This window comes from Barbatula barbatula (genome assembly GCF_947034865.1).
Source record: "Barbatula barbatula genome assembly, chromosome: 14".
NCBI lineage: Eukaryota > Metazoa > Chordata > Actinopteri > Cypriniformes > Nemacheilidae > Barbatula > Barbatula barbatula.
In genome coordinates, this window is record NC_136777.1 from 8885461 (window position 1) to 8906876 (window position 21416).

Here is a 21416-nt window from a genome sequence, read left to right on the forward strand (position 1 = left end):
CTTGTGTAACCAAGGCAGCACGTGACTCGTTTGTGCTACCTTCCAAACATTTTCGTTCACTACTGAAGTTTTTTCCTAACAAAATTAAAAAATAATGCTGAAATTATCAAATAATAAATCAAACTCTCAAAGTGGAACAGAGTGGAACGATTAAGCAACGAGTACGATTCAGCTCCATGGTGGAAAAGCGCTCACTGATAGAGACATACTCATTTTACTGGTGTTTCAACTGTAGAGGCAAATACTGTATTACTGTCTGTAATCTAACATTTGATATACATAATTCTTTTATGTGCTGGTTTTGAGGAAAAAGTCAGCAGAATTAATTTTGTAAGGAGTTGAGCGCTACACTCCTATTCAGAATTTTCTATTTATAGGTATGTGTTTAAGTAAAGTGATCATTTTTGTTAAATTCTGTGAACTACTAACAATATTTGTGCCAAATTTAAAATAAACATATTGTTTGTTTTTGCATTTATTTGCAGAAAATGAAAACGAGAAACTTTTAAGCAATGCAACAGTAATATATGTATTTAGGAAAATATTTACGGGATTACCTAAATTTTTATCACAGTCTTGACATGCTGTCAGTATTTCACATATATGTTGGATGACTTAAAGTCAATCCTGAAGTCTCATTTTGTTGAAATTCAACATACACTGGGCTGGAAATGAACATTTGGAATGGTCTCTTATTTTACTATTTATTAGGGCAGTTAGGGCATGTCGCAAGGCGGATCTGAACCCACATCATCCATGTGTCCACTTAAGCATCATGGTTATTTTAATGAAACTGCCTAAAGACTCACCAACTCCCAAGTTATTGGTTTGGATCGTTTTCATCCACCACTGAGCAAGGTTAATTTCCTCTCTACAAAAATAGAAATCTGTAGGAAATGTTTTGGAATGAAGCCTTTCTAGTGTACTGGAACTAATGTCCCTTCAAGAAAAAGTTTTACTACTTATTCAAAGTTTGGATGGGGAAATAATCCACAATATATTGGTCAGATCAGAAAGAGAAAAGATGAAAGCGAGAAGTAAAATGGAAAGTAGGACAGTAGTTCTGGTAGCAGGTGGTACATGTGAACATTTCGTTTTTCGACTATAACGCTGAGTGTGTTTGTCTGGCATGGGCATGAGCACCAGAAGGCTGTGTTTGTACGTAAGCTTATAAGTGTGTATTTGCTTGTGTGTGTGTGTAAGATCATTTGTTTGGCCTTGCATCTGCGGGATCAACTGTATGGTAGTCTTCGCTCAGTAATGTGGCGAGCTGGGGAATTTTTTAAAATATACCCATTGGTGCTGGGCGGCTGCCTGGATAAATATAGAAGTGTTGATGCGTGTCTCTCCCTCGCTCACACTCTTTCTCTCCTCTCACAACCTCCCAAGCTTTTAATCAAAAGCAATCTGGAGGAGGAAAGTGGAAAAAGGAGAACATTTTTGGAATGTGCCAAGGTCTTTGTGGTCCTCGCTCCTGATTCTTATACTGAAGAATACAGCAGGCAGGCTATCTGTGGATGTGGAGGAGGGTTATGAAGTATAGCATCACTAATGCTTGCATGTATCAGGGCCCGACCCTCCATGTTTTTCCCCACAGTTCCTGCAAATCTTCCCACAGTGGCCACGGTCAATGCGTTCTGGCTGTGGGCATGTGATTTCAACCCACGGCCCTTACAATTTAAAGTCACAACCTCTGTTTCAACAACACCAACCTTTTGTCAGCTAGCTTTACTAGTTTATGTGCATTGTTTTCCACAATAATCCCTGAAAGCACAACAGTTTTGTTTCTGTCTACACAATTTCGTCAATTTTCTTTCAGTTCTTTCAAGTTCACACCTCCTCCTGCCTACATTATCCATTTTGTCTGTCAGACCTGAGTCATGTATCGCAGGCTTGCAGCATCTCTGTGAGATTAGCTTGTTTTAGAGCACCTCAGGTTTTATTTTTGATGATGAAGAATACCTCCTTCCTGGATCAGTAAAATAAGTTAAGCTGACGTTATTGGATGTCTAGGGATAGTCCACGCAAAATAAACATTCTGTCATTATTTGCTACCCTCACAAAACCTTACAACGTTCAAAAAATGTCTGAATTGTTATAATCTGAAGATCCTTTGTAAAGTTCGGGCAAAAATCTCACCTTTTTTGTTAAGAGTTTACAAACTGATGGTATAAAATGATTATTTAAAGAATGGGAATTCTGTTTTTTTACTCACATCATGTGAAAAGTCATATCAAGTGTGAATCCAGATCACAAAATAAGGTAATTGAATTGAATTTGTTAAAATAAAATAAAAATATTAGAACCAGGTATTCATTTTATTATCTTTTATCTTTTTTAACTAATATATTATCACTATATTTTTGGATAAAAAAGTAATACAGGTTAAGAAGGAAGTGAGGGTGAATATATGACTTTCAGCTTTATTTATGGCCGAACTACTTCTTTGAACTGCTGAACTGCATTTTTTATGTGTCGTTGTATTACAGAAACCTAGCAACATGTAATTTATAATTGTATGGCTATAGTAATTTGTATTTTTTTTCTGGACAGGTAATGTGGGTATGTAACCAGTGCCGTCGGCAACAGGACATGCTCACTAAATCAGGAGACTGGTTTTCCAGCCAAGGGCCCAAGTCTGCAGAGCTGGGGTCAGCAGTAAGTGAACCAGCCATGTGTGGAGACCCCGCTCGGGAGAAGAAGGTGCGCTCTCGGTCTCAGAACCCTCTCGGCTCTTCCGTTTCCACTGCCCATGACATCCAACCTCCTGCCCCGACTGACCCAAGCAAAGGCCCCGCTACTGGAGCAACCAATACATCACGCTCGTGCAGTGAGCCTCCACAAAATAGGTATTTTTCAGCCTCGCCAAAGCATTAGTAATATTACAAAGAAATGCTTTTTTACATTGATTTTTAAAGTTAAACTTTGTAGACCAAAAACAACTGAAAACTATTTATTTTTATTAATTTGTTAACATTGTTACTACATAAAAAATAGGATTGCCATAAAGTAATCATTACTGTAGTAAAACCATGGTTCCCTATCGATACTTCACTCGTACTTTGTTGCAGGACGCTGTGGGGAAAAACTACTTTTTCTCAGAAAAATTATGCTTTTTCCAATAACGAGTGAAACAGCACGGCCATTGGTTTGTGAAAAGTAAAACTTTAAACCAATGGCAGCAAAGCTGCACAGACATATGGTGATGGAGCCCCCCAAAGGGGGTGGGGCTTATGGCTATATAAGCAGACACATCGCCACAGTGTCCTCAGATCTCTTCTCCTTCAGCCTCTACCTTAGCTACTCAGGACTGATGGCGTCGCTGTCGAAAAGCACCTGCAGGGGATTCGACCTCATGCTCAGTGGCTTCACAATCCAGCAGCGCCGGTCTTTTCCCATCCGGCGACTCTAAAAGAGCTTATTTCTGAGCAAATGTCCTGCACCGTTGTTTCAAGGGTTTTCCTGCACGCTCCTGATAGTCACGGCGAGTGTGTCTCGTGCATGGTGGCTTCCCACGCTGAAGACGCACTCAACGAGACAGTGGGGTAGAGGATCTAAGCGCTCGGATGAGTGCGGACTCACTCTGTCTCTGTGTGCCTCACCTTCTCCACGGAGAGATGACTCGCCGGTTTGTCTCTCTCAGCCTGACCAGCATCCCTTGGCCTCAGCCAGTGATATGGTCTTGTTTGACGGAAGTGAATTCAAAGAAGATAACAGCATGTCGTCAGTGGCTTCAGACGTGGAGGAGCAGACATGGCGCGCCCCTATTCGGCTCGTCTACAACCCTCTTCTTCCTCCGATCTCACCCGCCAATGATCACGATCAGGAAATAATTTCCCTCACCCACAGCGCTAGGGACCCTTCTATTCCGGGTGCCGGCGAAACTGTGTGTCCATGTCATGTTGTAAATGTTGGGCCTGTTCTAGCGCCCGCTCTGCAACCCGCTGTTTTAGCAGAAAAAGAGCAATCTTCTTCTTACCACAGGAATCAAACCCCCGCCAGGTGGTTTGCCTCCGCAAAACATTCAACCCCTCAGACGAATGGACACTCCAGCCTCTGACGGTTTAGAGCATCTGGGAGATCTTTGGCATGGCACCTCTTTGCCTCAGAAGACAACTCTCATTGCCTCTCTTTTCGAGGGACAGTGATGCCTTGACCCACGCTTGGCCCAATCGGCTCCTCTATGCTTTCCCCCCGATCGCTCTTATATTGCAGACGATCAGAAGGATCAGAGATCAGGTGAACAACCACACTTTGCACCTCTGGCCTCTTGATGGGAGCCTACTGTCCTCCCGGAGAGTCCACGAGACGACTCTATAACCCCTATAAGTGGTCTGTCTTTTCTGCCTGGTTTGCAGCCCTCGGCACAGACCCGGAATCTTGCGATGTAACGTTGATACTGTCCTTCCTGCAGGAGCTGTTACAAAAGGGTTGTTCCCCTTCGACACTCAAGGTCTATGTGGCAGCCATTTCGGGTGGGAAAGAACAACCATGTTGTTCGTTACTTAAAGGGGTCCAGGCGACTCTGTCCTCCTTGCCCATCTACTATCTCTGTATGGATCTTCCCACGGTGTTGAGAGCTCTGAAGAGCTCTTCCTTTGAGCCTTTGGTATCCGTTAAACACATGGGCGATTTACAGGTGCTCTCTGTGAGCCCTGCCTGTCTTGAATTTGAGCCTGACGACTCTAGGGTGGTTCTAAAACCGAGACATGGCAACGTACAAAAGGTGCTCTCTACCACATTTAGGGCACAGGTAGTGACGCTTTCTAAATGGATTGTTGAGGCTATCTCGCTAGCATATTCTTCCTTGGGCATTCGATGCCCCACGGAAGTTGGAGCCCACTCTACTAGAGGTATTGCCTCGTCCTGGGCTTGGTCTAGTTGTGCGTCTGTTGCAGAGATTTGTGTGGCGGCCTGTTGATCTTCGCCGTCCACATTTACCAGAATCTAAAGTCGGGTTGTCCGAGTCTTACAGGCTTGGGTCTTCTCTGCTTAAGGACTTATACTTGGTTGCCGGCCTACGGTTGCTCCAACCGTGCTGGCACTAGGCACACTGTTTGATGGGACGATTACCGGACAGGGCCACCTCTTAGCTTGGCCCTGTCCGCTCGACAGGGCTTCCCTGCTTATGCTTGGCAGGAGAAGAGATCTGAAGACACTGCGGCGATGTATCTGCTTATATAGCCATAAGCCATGTGCACCATCACCTTAGGTCCATGCAGCTTCATTGCCATTGTTTTAAAGTTGTACTTTTCACAAACCGATGGCCGTGCAGTTTCACTGCGTCATTGGAAAAAGCTTCAGTCAGCAAAGAAAAAGGAGTTTTTCCCCATTGCGTCCTGCTACTCAGTACTCGTTCCCACATCTCAGCGAACCAAGTAAGTAACCGACGATGTTTTTGCCAATTTGATTGTTTCCTAGAAAAAAGCCACCAGCAGCCTCTGACCAGAACGGCAAGTTAGGTCCAAGAGGTGAAAGGCGGCGAGGCGTATCCAAACTTCAATCCCAGGCTTCCGAAGACAGGGATCCTGGAGAAAAACGAAGGGAAAGTCGAAAACTGGTAAAGGCTCGATCTCAGGAGCATGGTGATGCTGACAAGGGAAGGGCTGAGCCCAGGAGAACTGAAGGGGAACAGAGAACACCCAGGGATATATGCAGGAGTGACCCCAATGCTCTACATCACCCGTCCAAGCTAAGACCGGCGGAGTCTGAAGGACGTCTTCACCCTAAGGCAAGGGAAGCAGGGGAGATGGGGCAGGAGAACAGAGGTACTCGAAAATGGGCAGATGGGCGGCAGGCCTCATTAGATAGCCAGCAACAGGCCTACGTGCCAGAGAGGACCGTGGGGGGTATAGGTATGCAGGGCACACCTGCCGTGCAGGGTCCTCCCTCTAAAACTAACCACATCCCACAGCCACCTGCTCCAGGCTTCCGGGTGGGCCCTGCCATGCCTGCCGGTCCCCCAGAGCTCAGGGAGCCCCAAGAATGGGACAGAAAATTGCAGCCGAGTCACTTGGAGCCCGGCTCGGCTGCACTGTTGCGCAAATCGAAGCGGCAGAAAGCCGAGAGCATGCTGCGCAATGATTCACTCAGCTCCGACCAATCAGAGTCTCTACGACCGCCCCCGCCCCGCCCCTATAAGAGCAAACGGGGCGGCAACAAGAGGCAAATGTCCGTCAGCAGCTCAGAGGAAGAAGCCGGTTCCACGCCGGAGTACACCAGCTGTGAAGATGTGGAGATTGAGAGCTTAAGCGAGCGAGGTGGCTCAGGTGAATATCTCACACATGCACTGTATGCGCTATAGACTATCAACACAAAACTCATCAGTAGAGGTTATCTGTGTTTGGTAAAAATCTTTACCCTTTATCAATAAAGTGAAATGATTGTTGATTCTTGAAACAAAGATCTTTTTTTCCGTTGTATTTTACTGTTGTTAATGCAATGCAAACAAGACTACGCTACAATATTTGAAAGCAAAATTAGAGCAAGACAAGGTTAAAAAATTACAAATAAATCAGATCAAAAATAATAATACAAATAATAATAATGATCATAGTTCATCTACATGCTAGTTCACAGGTCTATTTTAATAAGAAATCTGGTATAATTGTCAATTTTGTAGTTTTTATGAACAAATAATATAAGAAAATGGATGTTGCTAATTGGTTGCTTAATTTATTAATCTCTTAATTTTTCCAATGATTTTCTTTTTTTCAATATTATTACACGTACTTAGAAATTACATGGTACTGGCATAATACTGAGCTCAAAACAACAGTTTAACATAACAGTTACTAAAAATCAGTCGTCCAAAAAAAGTGTAATTTACTCGTTTTTGTCTTTTGTGACTTATACTGTCATCACAAACCACGTTCCAGACAGTCAACCATCATCTCTTCATCCCAATTTCCCTGTACTACAGAATTTTCTAGAAAATATTTTTTTAAATATATGAACATTTTTACAGTTTTTATTTATTTGCAACATGCCAATATAACATAATTATTGATATAAGCTCAATATTTACTTGAGCTGAATGTACACTAAAACATTGATGCTACATGAAAATAAATGCTCCCACAATAATAAGCACCACAGAACAAAAACTATAAAAAGGTCAGACGAAACCAAAATATTTATAAATATACAGTATATCCATATATTTTGATATATATGATTTATTTTTCACTGGTTGACCAAACCGGTAAGAAGCTTGGTGTGTGTGTGTTTGTGGCACTAAGCTGAGGCAAAGTGACTGAAGACAGACTTAAAAGGTCAGTGTATTAACACAAGCCAGGGGTAAAATGTAAACATTGTAGGGTGAACAGGAGAGACCGAGTTAGAGAGAAGGAATGAGAGACTGAAGAGAGGAAAGGAGATTAGGAGGAGCGTAAGCACTACACAAGCTCACTCTTATCAGAGGAACAGCAACTGATCAGCTTCAACAATCTCACCTGAATCTTCTTTCCAAAGGACAGATTACCAGTAAGTGAGTCATTGTATTACGGACCAGTTAATAATATTAATGATAATCCTAAACATGATAGGATATTATAAAAGCACTTTGGAGGTTGGTGTTGATGATGGTGTACTTGATGGAGATGTGTGGTTATCTAGAACAAAAACAAAGAAATTAGGAAACATTGTTCTAAAGTATACAATGCGTAGTGTTTGCATTTCTTTGTTCAGAATTGATTATTTAAACAGAATCTTACATAACTAGACTTCAGAGTATATTACAAATTAAATTATATTTTATAGTTTGAATTCATTATAGTATAAAATGTGTTTAGTAGACTAACTTCATGTTTTAGCTTTATTATTGAGGATTATAGTTGAGCCGCCTCTATATTTATAGGTCATGGAATGATGTAGTTTTGAAACACTTCAATAAAAGTCTAAGGATAATAGCCCTCCCATGAGACCAGTCCACACAACAGGCACTATATTAAACATTTACACCTTGAGACACCTACTTAATATTAATGCATGCAGACCTATTGCTTTTTAAGATTTGCAAATGTTGCTTTATATCTGCATTACATTGGTGTCTTCAGGGTGACTTTATCACTCAGCACAGTTACATTTTGTTGAATGTTAGAGTGTACGTTTTTATTTAGAGTAACGTTTTATGGGACAACCCCGAACTGGGTTAGAGAGTTAAAAAGCTGAAAAAAGTAGCTTATGTGGGTTCTTCGGCATACTTGTAAATATGCCAAAAAGGTCTTTCTGTTCTTCCAGGTAAGTGTTAGTTATAAGTGCATGTGCTTCACAGCACCACAAGAACAAAGTTTTTACCAATTATTCATACTGTATTCATTTATATTCATCTGTGCCTTTTATCACATTCCACACATTGTTTTGGACGTACTCTATATAAATAGTAGGTTTAAAGTTCATCATGCTTTCTGTGCATCATGCTTATTTGAAACCTGTATGCACAAGGCACTCATCCATATGACATGCCAACAGTAAATTGAAGACCAACGTCATGGAACGCATTGAGACTGCCCATGTGTGTGTGCTCAAGCTGTGTGTCGTCATCTCTTCGTCTGTCCAGGGACTAAATGTAGCTCTTAAGCACAGTGCAAACACACATTGACAGACATAGAGGCCACATTTATCCCCGTCCACTATGCTGCAGGTGGGACGGAGCACAACATATTTTAGAGAGAGATCTTGGCTGCAGGTGCCCCTCTGGAGCCCAAATATTCAATAAGCTGAGTTGTGTGAATGTAAACAGAGCAGATTTAGAGTGTGTTTAGCAGGATACTCTGGGTATTGTAAGGTGGCAGCTTGGTCTGTATAGTGTATAAGAGCATTTGTGTGTGTGTTTTAGGGGACTGGGAGTACTGTCCACTGGACCCCACCCACTGGCATGTAAGTGTTTTTCCACTGCTGTTTGCATTCTATTTTATTTCAATAGAGTGTACATTTATTGTATTTTTCATTACATATACAGAAACTAAAACATGCACTGATGAATTATTCCTAATACTACCGGGAAATCTGGACTTTTAAGTGACAAAGAGTATTCATGAGATTAAAGGTTTAGGTCTGAGAAAGTGATTTTAAACTTGATTAAAATGTGTTTGTTTTATGTGTGTGTGAAGGTGAGGTAAGGGTTGGATGTAATGGGATGGTTCTTTCTCCGATTTGATTAATCTCCGGCTTGTTCTCTTCAGCATCCCGTTACATGGCAGCCATCCAAGGAAGGTGATCATTTAATTGGCCGAATCACGTTGAGTAAGAGGTCGGCCATGCCAAAAGAGGCTGGGGCTATGCTGGGGCTAAAGGTGAGGGGAGAGCTACATACATAAAACACAACGTTCCTTCTCTAAACTGATGTGAGGTTACTGGCTACACTGTATCGGGAACCTCATGCACCAATACCACAAATTTAAAAACATTTATATTACCATCAAATAAATACAAAGAATTTGTTTTATTGTATTTTTATAAGCTGGAAATAGATGTTTTACATTCCAAATACAAAAGCAATGAAATAACAATAAGTGAATTAGCTATATTAAAGATTAGGTGGTTAGGAAGAATGTGTAATGCAATGAGATGCAATAGTGACCCATGTACAAATGTGGCATATAGTGTACATACTTTATACACTGTCAAATATCTGTTGTTTTAAATCAAAAAAGTAAGTTACATGGCTTCCTTAAAATGTATAGTTAATTCAACTTAAACATATAATATTTTTTTACTTTACTTTAGATTCTTATCAAAGTTTTAAGGCAGCCAGGTATCTGAATTTTTAACTTGCTGAATATTTGTATATAAACTATAGGTGTATTTTAGTTTTTGCTTTACTTAAAAAAAATGTATTCACTGGTTTGAGAGGAATATGTGTAGAAACACAATTGTGCAGAACCTGAATTTCATCTGAACAACTTCTTGAACACAAGTATTCAAGAAATTAGACAACATGTGACTGCATATATTGTTTAGGGTATAAAAACTTGTAGACTTTACCCTTTTTTATTTTATTTATGTTGTTGCAGGTGGCGGGAGGAAAGATTACAGAAACTGGGAGACTTGGGGCCTTCATCACCAAAGTCAAAAAAGGAAGTCTAGCTGATGTGGTTGGACATCTACGGTCTGGTGAGACCCACTGTTATAAACTATTAGAACCAGAGAGCAATTGTTTTACAATATCACTTATTATTATTCATAAGGAGGGTGATCCTCAATTTATTTAAAATAATAATGTACCGTATGAATTATTTTAGACCCCTCACAACACATTCTTTCTGTTTGTAGGTGATGAGGTGCTTCAATGGAATGGTAAAACATTACCAGGATTGACCAAGAAAGAAGTTTACAATATCATTCTGGATTCCCAAACAGAACCACAAGTCGAATTAATAGTTTCAAGGCCAATTGGGTAAGTTTTCCATCACTTGCCTGCTCACCCACACATATACAGTACAGCAAGGTATCCGACTCCCCTAGAATTAACTGGCCTTACTGAAACAGCAAGTAAGCTCAAGGATTTTTCAAGAACAGAGATTTATCTCAGTCAGAATGATGTCCATTCACTAAACAAGAGAGAAGACTTGAGGCAATGCTGTAGCTGTGAGAAAGATGTTTAACTGATGTTTGTATTGTGTTTAGTTTTCACTGTAAGCCATTATCTCTCTGGCTCTGTTCTCCTGCCTCTTTAAAAAGATGTATTCATTGATTTCTCTCCAAACTCTTGCGAAGGGTGTATAAATCTTACCAGTAAGTAAAACAAAGTCTAAGAAGTAGTTTTAGGGCCTCATCCCTGAATTCTGTCCTCATTCACATTTGTCAGCGATCCCTTAAACCCTGTTGAAAGTGATGCTTGTGATGTACTGTGCACACCTCCCATCTGTCCTCTCTATATAATCCACAAAGTTTGACTAGTTTTTGCTTGTGTGTCATGTGTGAATATCATAACGTTGACAACTGATGTATGGATATATTGTTCTTTTTTCTTGCAGTGATATGCCACGAATACCAGAAACATCACATCCTCCATTAGAATCTAGTATGTATTGAATCAAACATCATGTTTAAATAATATTCAGCCTGTTCACATCATTTTCATATCTGGTTCAGTCGTTCATTTAAGTATGCATTTTTAGCATGCAAACATTATTTTAATAACACTTGATGTTTGCATTGTTTTTCTGTAGCAGGTTCAAGTTCCTTCGAGTCACAGAAGATGGAAAGACCTTCGATATCTGTCCTTTCCCCATCAAGTCCAAGTGGTCTTAGAGATGCCCCTCTGCTAATGCCTGGACAGCTATCGGTCAGTATTGCTACACAAAAGCAATCACATCTTCAGGTTGATTCAACTCTTTTGTTTTCCACGGGCTGTTTGTACTGTAGGTTATCTGTCTATTTGTGTCTTCTAGGTGAAAATGTGGTATGATAAGGTAGGCCATCAGCTGATAGTGAACGTACTACAGGCCACAGACCTGAGGCCCAGACAGGATGGACGTCCCAGAAACCCCTACGTTAAAATGTACTTCCTGCCTGATAGAAGGTATTCAGACTTAGCAAAAAAGTCCATGATTATTATTGGGGTGTCCTCGACTAAGGATTTACATAATCGAATCAGAATTGGCATGACTTGCCTGTAGTCGAATGATAATCGAATCACGCGCGTGTGTGTGTGTGTGTGTATGCGTGCGTGCATGTGGGTATGACACCAGGTGGTTAAGGGTACAGTGCAACATTGATGCACCAAAAAACAACATGTAAAGACATACAACAAAAAGATCTAACATTAATTTACAGAATTTCTTTAGAACAGAATATACTGTTATGATAAATAAAAAAATAAAGTCAGATTCAAGTCACAATGTGCTAAATACATGTGTTTAGGCAAAATGTCTGAAATGCACGGAAACATATATTCAAAAAAACAAGCCACAAATAGCCAAATACAATTTTTATTAAACTTACCTGACCAGTTCTCACCTCAAAACTATTTTCAAAACGACTCGATAATAATGAATTATTTTCACGGGAATTGGCCCGTTCATTGCCAATGAACAACCAATAAAGTTACTTTATTTACTGCATGTAAAGGAGGAATGCAATATTTTATCTTACCATTTAAACAGTCAAAAGTCCCATTCACCTTTTTTCCTGCGCACTGTTTAAGGTTAAAAAACGCTGTATTTTCCACATACCGTGCATGTTTGTTTCTCCTCTTCTGATGTAGATTTGTGGGGGTGTGGTTACACAAGGCGTATTTTCTTTAATCCATAATTACATAATAAAACACCTGTCTGCTACGCCACCGTCCTTAACCAACATAGCATTATCCCCATTGCATAAAACCTCTACGAAGATTCGACTGTGAGATTGGTAGTCGAATCAGGCTCCTCCTTTCGAAGCATTGAATCATCAACTATTCGGGATCACCCCTAATTATTCTAAATGGACCATTGGTTCTAGTTTACGCTAGAAGGTCCAGTGTGTCATTTCTCAGAGGATCTATATCAAATGCAATATAATATACATAACTTTGTCTTCAGATGTGTATTGTATCAATATACAGTACAGTATACCTTCTACACATTTCTTTTTTGTTTTTATTAGTGATAAAAGCAAAAGACGGACAAAAACAGTGAAGAAAAGTCTGGAGCCCAAGTGGAACCAGACGTTTGTGTATTCTCACGTGCACCGGCGAGATTTCAGGGAGCACATGCTGGAGATCACTGTGTGGGACCAACCCAGAATTCTGGAGGAGGAGAGCGACTTTCTAGGAGAAGTGTGTAGCATATGTAACCATTTACATGTCCTCACACCATAAATTGAGCTCCAAATGATATTTCAAATATATGTAATCTGTGTATGCATCTTGTGTATTACTTGCTGCTTTTTTTAAAGTTCTTTGTTTAATAGATTTTACTTGAAATTATCATCATAACGGGATTACACTGTTTGATAAGAAAAATGGTAAAGAATTATTAGGGAAAAACTAATTTCTCCTGCAAATATTTCAGTTTAATGCAATTGCTGATGCTTCGTGACTTAAATAGTTTTACTGTCTGTGAATGTAGATCCTGATCGAGCTGGAGACTGCCCTACTGGATGATAAACCTCACTGGTACAAGCTGCAGATCCATGATGTCTCTTCCATTCCTCTGCCACGTCCCTCGCCATACCTGCCTCGCCGACACACCCATACGGACACGCCCACCAAAAAGCTGCAGCGTAAGTGAAGGGTGTTGAAGGTGGTCAGAAAGTAGAGAATTCACTAAGAATGAATTGGGTCCACACACACACACACTGTTTATGTGCATAGTGTGCTGTTTTTAGCCCCAATTTACAAAAACATTCTCATTGTAGCGGAAATTTACTGTGGTCATTTTACATAAAAGCATTACTTTTTGGGTCCCAAATAGTCTCATCTGAGTTTTATCCTGAAAGATGAAAAATCTTTATACATTTGACATTAGTTACACATTGGAATAACATCATTGCACCAACCCCATTATACACCATAGCTCAAACCCTCATATAGTGTGTTTGTGTGCGTGCGTGTGTATGTGTTTGTGTGTAAAAAGGACAACCATTAAAATACCTTAATTAAACATCAACGTTAAAGTAGCATATCTTGTATCCGAAGGTCTTGGAATGTTTCCAATCACATTCGTTTTCTTTTAAAAACAGCAACTACAGTATGGTCGGCACTGCCTTGTAATATTATTCTATTGTAATATTCATGTCTGTTTTGCCTATATAAGGTTGTGCGGAGCTATGTTTTTGAAGAATGTTGCATTTCAGTCAGTGTGTAGGAGTGTAGCCCATGGGTACGTCCACAACAGGCAACAAGTTATTTCTGTATGCCTTTATACGTGGTCGCTTTTCTAACCGTGGACTGTTTTGTGTGCAGTGGTTTACGTCTGTATCTCTGTGTCTGTCTGTCCATCTATCCTTGTGTGTATCTGTCTGTGCAGGCTCGCAGCGTATTACAGAAACAGATTATGATGATGCTATTGGTGTAGGCGCCACAGGTGGGTGAGAGGGGCCGAGGCACTGGCAACCTTGGCACTTCTCTGTTCTTTGTGCTGTAAAAAACTTCAAAAGAGAGAAGCAACCAATAGCTGGCTTTCTGCTCCTTTAGAAGTCACCGCTGTTGTCCTGGAGACAATGCTCCAGTCATTATGCATCTGGAATATTCATTCATCCCATGTGCTGATTGACTGTTTAAGTCACTGTTACATGGCATATGAAAATACAAATATTTTTTGATAGGGACATTGGCTATTTGGAGTATTCTGCCTCCAGTGCTTGTCTCTTTAGTATAGTAGAGTAGACTCGACATACAGTATAACACATTTGCATGGGGTATATGACAAAAGTAGGAAAGTATATGCATAAAAGGACTGCTTCCTTTTTGTGGTGCTACACACTTTATTTTCGATATGCATGGTAGAAGCTAGAACATGACATGTTTGTGTTTACCTTGACTTCATTCTCCAACCCATACATAGTCAAATACATATACAGTATAGTCGTAGTATAGTGGTTCTCATTTTGGTTTTGGACACCACTGTACTGCCCCCCATCACCTCAATCACATCATTTACATTTGATAGATACTTTTATTCAACTTGCAAATAAAGAAAAACACAATCAATTCAACAAAAAGGAATGTACTGCATTTTCAACCACAGTTGTAACATCTGTCTTGTAAAATACAGAACAAATGTGTTATAGAAAACATTACATGAACAATCAAAAATTTATATTATATTTCTGTGCAAGAACAAAAACCGCCAGAGACCCAATGCATATATTCAAATCATCATCTAGTCACCCTCATGTTCTTTCAATAGTCATGAAGAGATTTAATGGTGGGAAATTCAGGAAAGCTTACAGATGTGCGATCTCAAGCCTTGTGATATTTAAGATTAAACTCAGTTGTTTCCATCCATACACTGGTCACCATTAGATAGATATTATGAGATTTCCAACCAAAAAGGAGAATGAACAAGGTATTTTAGCTGTCCAGCATGTTTTGTTAGACATGATTTAACAATTTGTGTCTATCCCTTTCATTTTGGATGGGTTCTAAAATGGGGAATGTAATATGGCAAGCCAAATGACAGCAGTTTTTTTCATTTGTTACATTTTTGTGTGTGTGTAATCACAGCTATGGAGAACCGATCAAGAGAGAGAGACAGAGAGAGGAATCGGGCGACAACCTTAGAGGTTCCTGAGGAGCAGAGACCGACCCAGTATCGCTCGCGGTCAGTGTCCCCACACAGAGAGGAAGAGAGCAGGGGAAGGTCCCGCCCACCTACCATCCCCGCACAGAGGTGTGTCATCTAGCAATTTTCGTCGAGTGCAAAAACTATACCATTACATACTACATAGTACTTTTGCTGAGTGTTTTAAAATAAGGCGATAGCTTGGGCAAATGGCTGTGAAGTTCATTACTTTAAAGCGATAGAAAAAGAAAATTCTGTCATCATTTACTCACCCTCTTGGTATTTCAAACCTGTATGACTTTCTTTCTTCCATAAAACACAAAAGAAGATATTTTTAAGAGACTTGGTAACCGGACAGCAGCACGCCCATTGACTTGTATTGTATAAACACAAAACCATGTCAAGTGAATGGGTGCCAGTTAACAACATTCTTCAAAATATCTTCTTTTGTGTATTAATTCGTTTCTAATCATATTTTAAAATGCATAGTAAACTACTTTCAGCTTTGAATAATGCTTCTAAATCTATTTCAACTCTTCCATGGATCTCTCTACTTTTTTATCCATCCAGTTATTTATCCATTATCATGGATAGAATTAATATTTCAGCATTGCATTATAACTTCTCTCTCTTTCTCTCTCTGTAAGGAGTCTGGATGAAGTCCAGCACGGCCGTAGATCACGATCCCCAACACGCTACCATGACCGTGCCCGTGTGCAAGAGAGGGATTATGTAGATGACAGGTAACTTGGAAAAAATGTGTGTACATGTCAAATGAATAGTGATCTTTTTCTTCCGTTACTCAGAACATTATTACTTCTCATCTGCCATTCATGCTGTGGGTAAATACTAAGGTTAAAATTTATGCTTTTGAGACTTGCAAACACTACTAAGGGGTGATTCACATTTTGCGTCTTTCGCGTGCACAAATAGGGAGTGATGTGGTCGTGAGGTGCATACGCTGCGGCCAGCCCATTTTTCTAGACGCGTCGGCGCCGCATCGAGATAAACATAGTTCAACTTTTGAGACGCGAAATGTGAATCGCCCCGAAAGCACCATTTTCAAATACCTTACGGTGGGTTAGAGCCGATCCATGTTTCTCAAAGTGCTTCATGAAAGCCATTGAATAGAACGTCATCAGAGGCTTTGTATGGATATAAATGGCTCGTATGGCATCTTGTGAAACTTCTATTGTGTTCTTACTGTTTTGGCTTTGAAAGTTGTTACCCCTCCTCTTCTAACACACCCGTTTTGTCCTTTATGTTGCTTGTTTATTGTTTTTTATTTGTTTATTTTCCTGTGTCATCCATCTCCATGGTAATTGCAGTGAGGTCATCTTGAGACACAGATCAGTGCGGGGTAGAAGCGCAGAGTGTCTGCACACCCAAAGGTAAAGATAAAGGCCAAAATTGGACCACCTATCCGTAAATCACAGTATTATTGTATTCGGTTTATCGTTGGTGTCATAATCACAATGAACATCATATTCGCTCACCTCATAATTTTAAAAGGCTCCTTGAATAATCTTGCATCTGTTTTGTTTGTCCGGACTTTGGAGTTTAAACTAATGAAAATATCTGTGAGTGTTGATGTCTTCTTTCTTGTCAAATCCTTCGCCTTCCAGTCTAAGATTATAGTTGAAAGCAGCTCACTGATGAGAAACATTACAAGTGGAACTTTCCACTTGCTTTTGGCGTACAGCCCAAACGACCAATACCAGCAGTCTCTTCACAACAACAGTTTCCTTCTACTAACGTGTTATTTTAACACATTTATTTTTATTCCGCTCGTCACTGACCTCAATAGGAAATTATGAGCGAGCTTAGAAGGACTATCTTCAGTAAATTATTTAAAATGAGGGAGTTGCTTCTTGCTTGCATAACTGACCTGTGACATGTCCCACTGCTTTTTTGAGTAGACTAATCGCAGCTGTGATTTTGATCTTTTTTGTTTCTCTTTTGCATGCTTGCATGTTCATGTTGCATTGCCAGGAGTTCATCTAAGTATAACAGCACACTTCCACCTAAGATGCCTTTATTAGTCAATGGCATTTATAAGGATATTTACAGGTAAGGCAGCCAGAAAAGAATGGCATCCTCTCAGACTGATGGCTGTTTTATTATTTCTGTGAAGCTGAAATACACTCAGATCCTCACAGTGCTTTTGTTACAAACTAGCTAATATAATATACAACATCCTGGTACATACTGACTCTGTGTTAATTGTCAAACATTGTCACTGTATTTTGTTCTTCCAAAACATACTGAATGTTTAAAATAATGCGAATGTAAATATAAAATATGCTGTAGTGGTATTGGATTTGAAAGCGTTAAACCTTCCCAGGATTTACAAAAATAATTTACAAACAGATTGGCAGATATTATAGTTCTTTAACTAGAGATGCCAATAGAGCCAACGGGAACTTTAAGTAGGTGATAAGGGGGTAAGTATACAGAATCTTAAAGTAATAGTTCACCCAAAAAGGAAAATTATTTCATTCGTCATCATTTACTCACCCTCTTGTTACTTTAAAACTTTATAAGTTTCTTTCATCCACAGAACACAAAAGAAGATATTTTGAAGAGTCGGTAACAGGACAGGAGTGGCCCTCATTCACTTTTATTGTATAGAGACAAAACTAATGCTAAGTGAATGGGGGCCACACATTGTTCAAAATATCTTCTTTTTTGTTCTGTGGAAGAAAATCATACAGGTTTGAAATGACAAGAGGGTGAGTAAATTATGACAGATTATTTATTTTTGGGTGACCTATCACCTTAATGTTAAAGGCCAAATATGTCATTTCTACAACACTAGCAGCACCAAACACAACTATAATCTGTTTGTTGAAGTGTCATGAACTGGCATAACAACATTGACTCAAACAAAGGACTAGAGTCTGGGGGCGGGACTACCAGTTTTTTGCCAATTACAAAGAGATGGTATTTAAAGAGTCTTTTTGTGTGTTTGATGGTTCTAGTGGTGCAGAAATTGCAGACTTCAGTGTGATTTCGTCAAGTAGATAAAGATACATCGCTGTTCATTGTAAATAGCCCTCTTGGCGTGTTTTTTTTGTGCACAGGGATATCTTTTTAACCTCTCATTTTCTGGAACTTGTGATTGCTTTTGTTTGCACTTGTTACATTTTTGTTTGTTCAGCTCAACACTACCTGCATGCCTTAAGTCAAAACCACGGCTGTCTGTAGTCAATGCTACTCAACGTTCGGTCACACGAGTTTTTAAGTTCACAGACAAGATCAACTTTAGGTAAGGGGTCGAACATACTGTATAAACCCTATTTCATAAATTGAAAACAACACAGAATATCCAAAAGTCCTCCAGAGACATCAGTTCCCTTTAGTGCTTTAAAAAGGTAAAGAAAATAAAAAAATTCTCCCTCGCCACATTTAAGCATCTCTTCCAACTTAACTTCCTTTCCTTCAAGTGATTGTACAGGTTAAGACTTGCTTTTCATTTTATGTTGAGCCTAACATTTTTGCCTTTTGTCATTTCCCTGTCCACTTTTCTTTCCCCTTCCTACTTCATTGGATGGCATATTGTGACGCTAGTGATCTACAGCCCTCTCTTGAAAGGGTTAGAAGTGCTAGTACCAACTGTCTGAGACCAGAATCTAATTCCAATTCACCCGAACGCGACAGGTACATGTTTTTTAGAAATGGATTATACCAATTTTGTTTAATCTGTCAATGAATAGTTCACCAAATCAGAAAATTCTGCGATTTCTTTTTTACCCGCCCTTATGCCAATTCCAAGTTTGAAAAGTATAAAGATGTACATTTTATTATCCTTTTTAGGCAACACTATCAAGCTGACTTCAGAAGACATCCATTGTGTATTTTTACAATTAAAATTGGAGCATATGGTTTCAGAAAGACTTTTCTTTTGGGTGAACTATTCTATTAATTTTATTTTGTTTAGTTTCCTTTAATGTTGCACCTTTATTACAACACATTTTGTTATGTTAGCCAGTAGTAAATCACCTTTGTGTCGCACTACTCTGTTATGTTAGTGTCCAGTGTGTCTTGATGTCCACAGCTGTATTTTTGGTGGCAAGCATTTTTCTAGATTTACTTCCACCATGAAGTTGAAAAAGTTTATTTGGCAAATGAGTCCCCTGAATCTGTATCCTCTTGTATTTTTGCGATGACCAATATAAGAGTCTCAATATTGACCTCCCGTGTTTCTTCATCTCCACTTTAAACTCTTTGGTGTTTGTGGAACACACACACACTCACACAGGAGCACGCAGTCTCTGCCCCGTACCAGACCCACCAGCCCCAGGATCCTAATTCAGCATGCCTCCCCAGAAGATGACAGGTATCCCTCCTGTCCTCCTTTAGTTCTGTTGCTAACCCTCTCTGCTCTTCTAACCTGTCCGTATAGCCCTACTGCCATACGGCTCAGATTTGTAGCTAACCCTCCAGCCCTGTGCTCTCTGTAGCTTCTGACCTATAACTTGTTGTTTCCCAGCCCGTGGTTGTAGCGCTCACCTGTGTATTTTGTAGATCTTAGGCTGCTTGGTAGCTTTAATAAAATGTGCTGTGGCTTTTGTGCTGTGGTTTGTAGTGTAGTGTTCTGTGTATTTGCTTGGTTTTCTGAGGTTGTTGGTTCTTGTTTCTGAATATGTTCTGCAGTTTTTATAGTTTTTCTTTGATATTAGCTTTAGAGGGACTATGATGTATAAAAATATAGGGGCCTCAAAAAGTACAACTGGTCAAAAATTTAAGATCACTTAACAAAAATGTTTTCAAAGATGTTTTAATCTGAAGGTTTCAATGTTTGAAATTACTTTTGTAGACAAAAAATTTATTCTGCCAACATTCATTTCTATAATTTCTTTCTTTATTGAAAAAATATTTTCTGTAATTTAATTTACAAATGAAGAAAAAAAGCCAATAATAGTCCAGCATAGATGAAAATTATTGCAATACTGTTTAAAAAGCTTCACATGTTGAGACATCAAGAAGCTGGGTAATAAAATGCCAAGAGTTCGGTTTTTCACATTTTAGAATAATAATAAACTCATCAAACCCATGGAATAATACAGTTGGAACTGTGCGAATTATGTTGTGACTAAAAGCACTAAAGCTCTACGTTCTATTTTAGCATCTTCAAAGTATTCACCCGTTGACTAGAATTTGCAAAATCGTTCTCTTGGCATTTTATAAGCCAGCGGCTTGATGTCTCAATCTGGGCCCTTTTTAAACAGTATTGAAGGGATTTTCATCTATGTTAGACTCTTCTTGGCTGCTTTTTATTCAATATTCAACACTTGAAAAATATTTTTTAAATAAAAATGTAGATTTCTAGAAAGAAATGAATATGTTGGCACAATTAAATTTTTGTCCACACATGTAATTTCAACATTGAAACATACACATATAGATTAAATTATTTTTAAGAGCATGAGAACATTTTTTGTCAAGCGATCCGAAACGTTTGACCGGTAGTGTTCAACTTAACGTCTTTTTGAGGCTTCTGTATGCGTATTGCTCCTGTTTTTGCTATACAGACATTAACCAAAAACTCTTTATTTCTGTTATCACTTATTGACGTTTGTTTTCCTGTATTCACAACTGAATACTGATTTAAGAGGTTTTGGACAAATTGCATTTAAAGTCAAGTCAAGTAAGAGTCGTATCTTTGTGTTACATATCACTCACAGTGTGTCACATGTTTGCTTCTTATATATAATTTTATTTTGTAGTGAGGATTTTTAAGTGGCACAGTTCTGTATTGTTAACATCAGCCCATGCTGTGTCATTGTGTGTGTCTGTCCATGTGCCGTCCTCTCCATGCCAATCACATGTGTTTGACCTGATCTTATGAATCAGCTGGGTTTTGGAGGCTATGTTTCCCGCTCAGGAGACTGTGCACCACCTCAGTGCAAAGCCAGACGCACAGAGGTACACACGCACAAAGAGTTCTAGAGCACATATACAAACAACACGTCCATCTCCATTGTGGCATTATATTCGGCAGCAGTTTCATTCAATGTCCGTTGAGTCCTGAGTGGAGTCACTCCTCATTCTTTTATTTTGTGTCTCGCCTAAATCATTTCCATGTTGCAGGCAGTCGAGAACTCTGGACAAGCCGAGCTGTCAGAAACTTGGAAAGAAAATATCTGACAGTGAGCGGTAAGACTCAAAAACCATGTCATGTCACATTTGTTTTGTCGGCTC

At 39.5% G+C, this 21416-nt stretch overlaps 1 protein-coding gene across 3 annotated transcripts in view; it reads left to right on the plus strand.

The window, feature by feature from the left end:
- The window catches only part of rims1a (regulating synaptic membrane exocytosis 1a), a 56312-nt gene that overhangs the window by 23970 nt on the left and 10926 nt on the right, over positions 1 to 21416 (plus strand). Inside the window, exons 4-24 of one of the 3 annotated variants that reach the window (XM_079472963.1) lie at positions 2554 to 2849; positions 5422 to 6260; positions 8840 to 8880; positions 9186 to 9296; positions 10017 to 10116; positions 10276 to 10399; positions 10980 to 11026; positions 11175 to 11290; positions 11397 to 11527; positions 12592 to 12763; positions 13056 to 13209; positions 13956 to 14012; positions 15155 to 15320; positions 15860 to 15955; positions 16541 to 16603; positions 17205 to 17282; positions 18373 to 18480; positions 18783 to 18872; positions 19474 to 19551; positions 21069 to 21140; positions 21306 to 21371. In XM_079472963.1, coding sequence (XP_079329089.1) covers positions 2554 to 2849; positions 5422 to 6260; positions 8840 to 8880; positions 9186 to 9296; positions 10017 to 10116; positions 10276 to 10399; positions 10980 to 11026; positions 11175 to 11290; positions 11397 to 11527; positions 12592 to 12763; positions 13056 to 13209; positions 13956 to 14012; positions 15155 to 15320; positions 15860 to 15955; positions 16541 to 16603; positions 17205 to 17282; positions 18373 to 18480; positions 18783 to 18872; positions 19474 to 19551; positions 21069 to 21140; positions 21306 to 21371 — 3005 coding nt within the window. The remainder of the gene's footprint in view (positions 1 to 2553; positions 2850 to 5421; positions 6261 to 8839; positions 8881 to 9185; positions 9297 to 10016; positions 10117 to 10275; positions 10400 to 10979; positions 11027 to 11174; positions 11291 to 11396; positions 11528 to 12591; positions 12764 to 13055; positions 13210 to 13955; positions 14013 to 15154; positions 15321 to 15859; positions 15956 to 16540; positions 16604 to 17204; positions 17283 to 18372; positions 18481 to 18782; positions 18873 to 19473; positions 19552 to 21068; positions 21141 to 21305; positions 21372 to 21416) is intronic. The other 2 variants (XM_079472964.1, XM_079472965.1) reach the window with 2 other exon arrangements.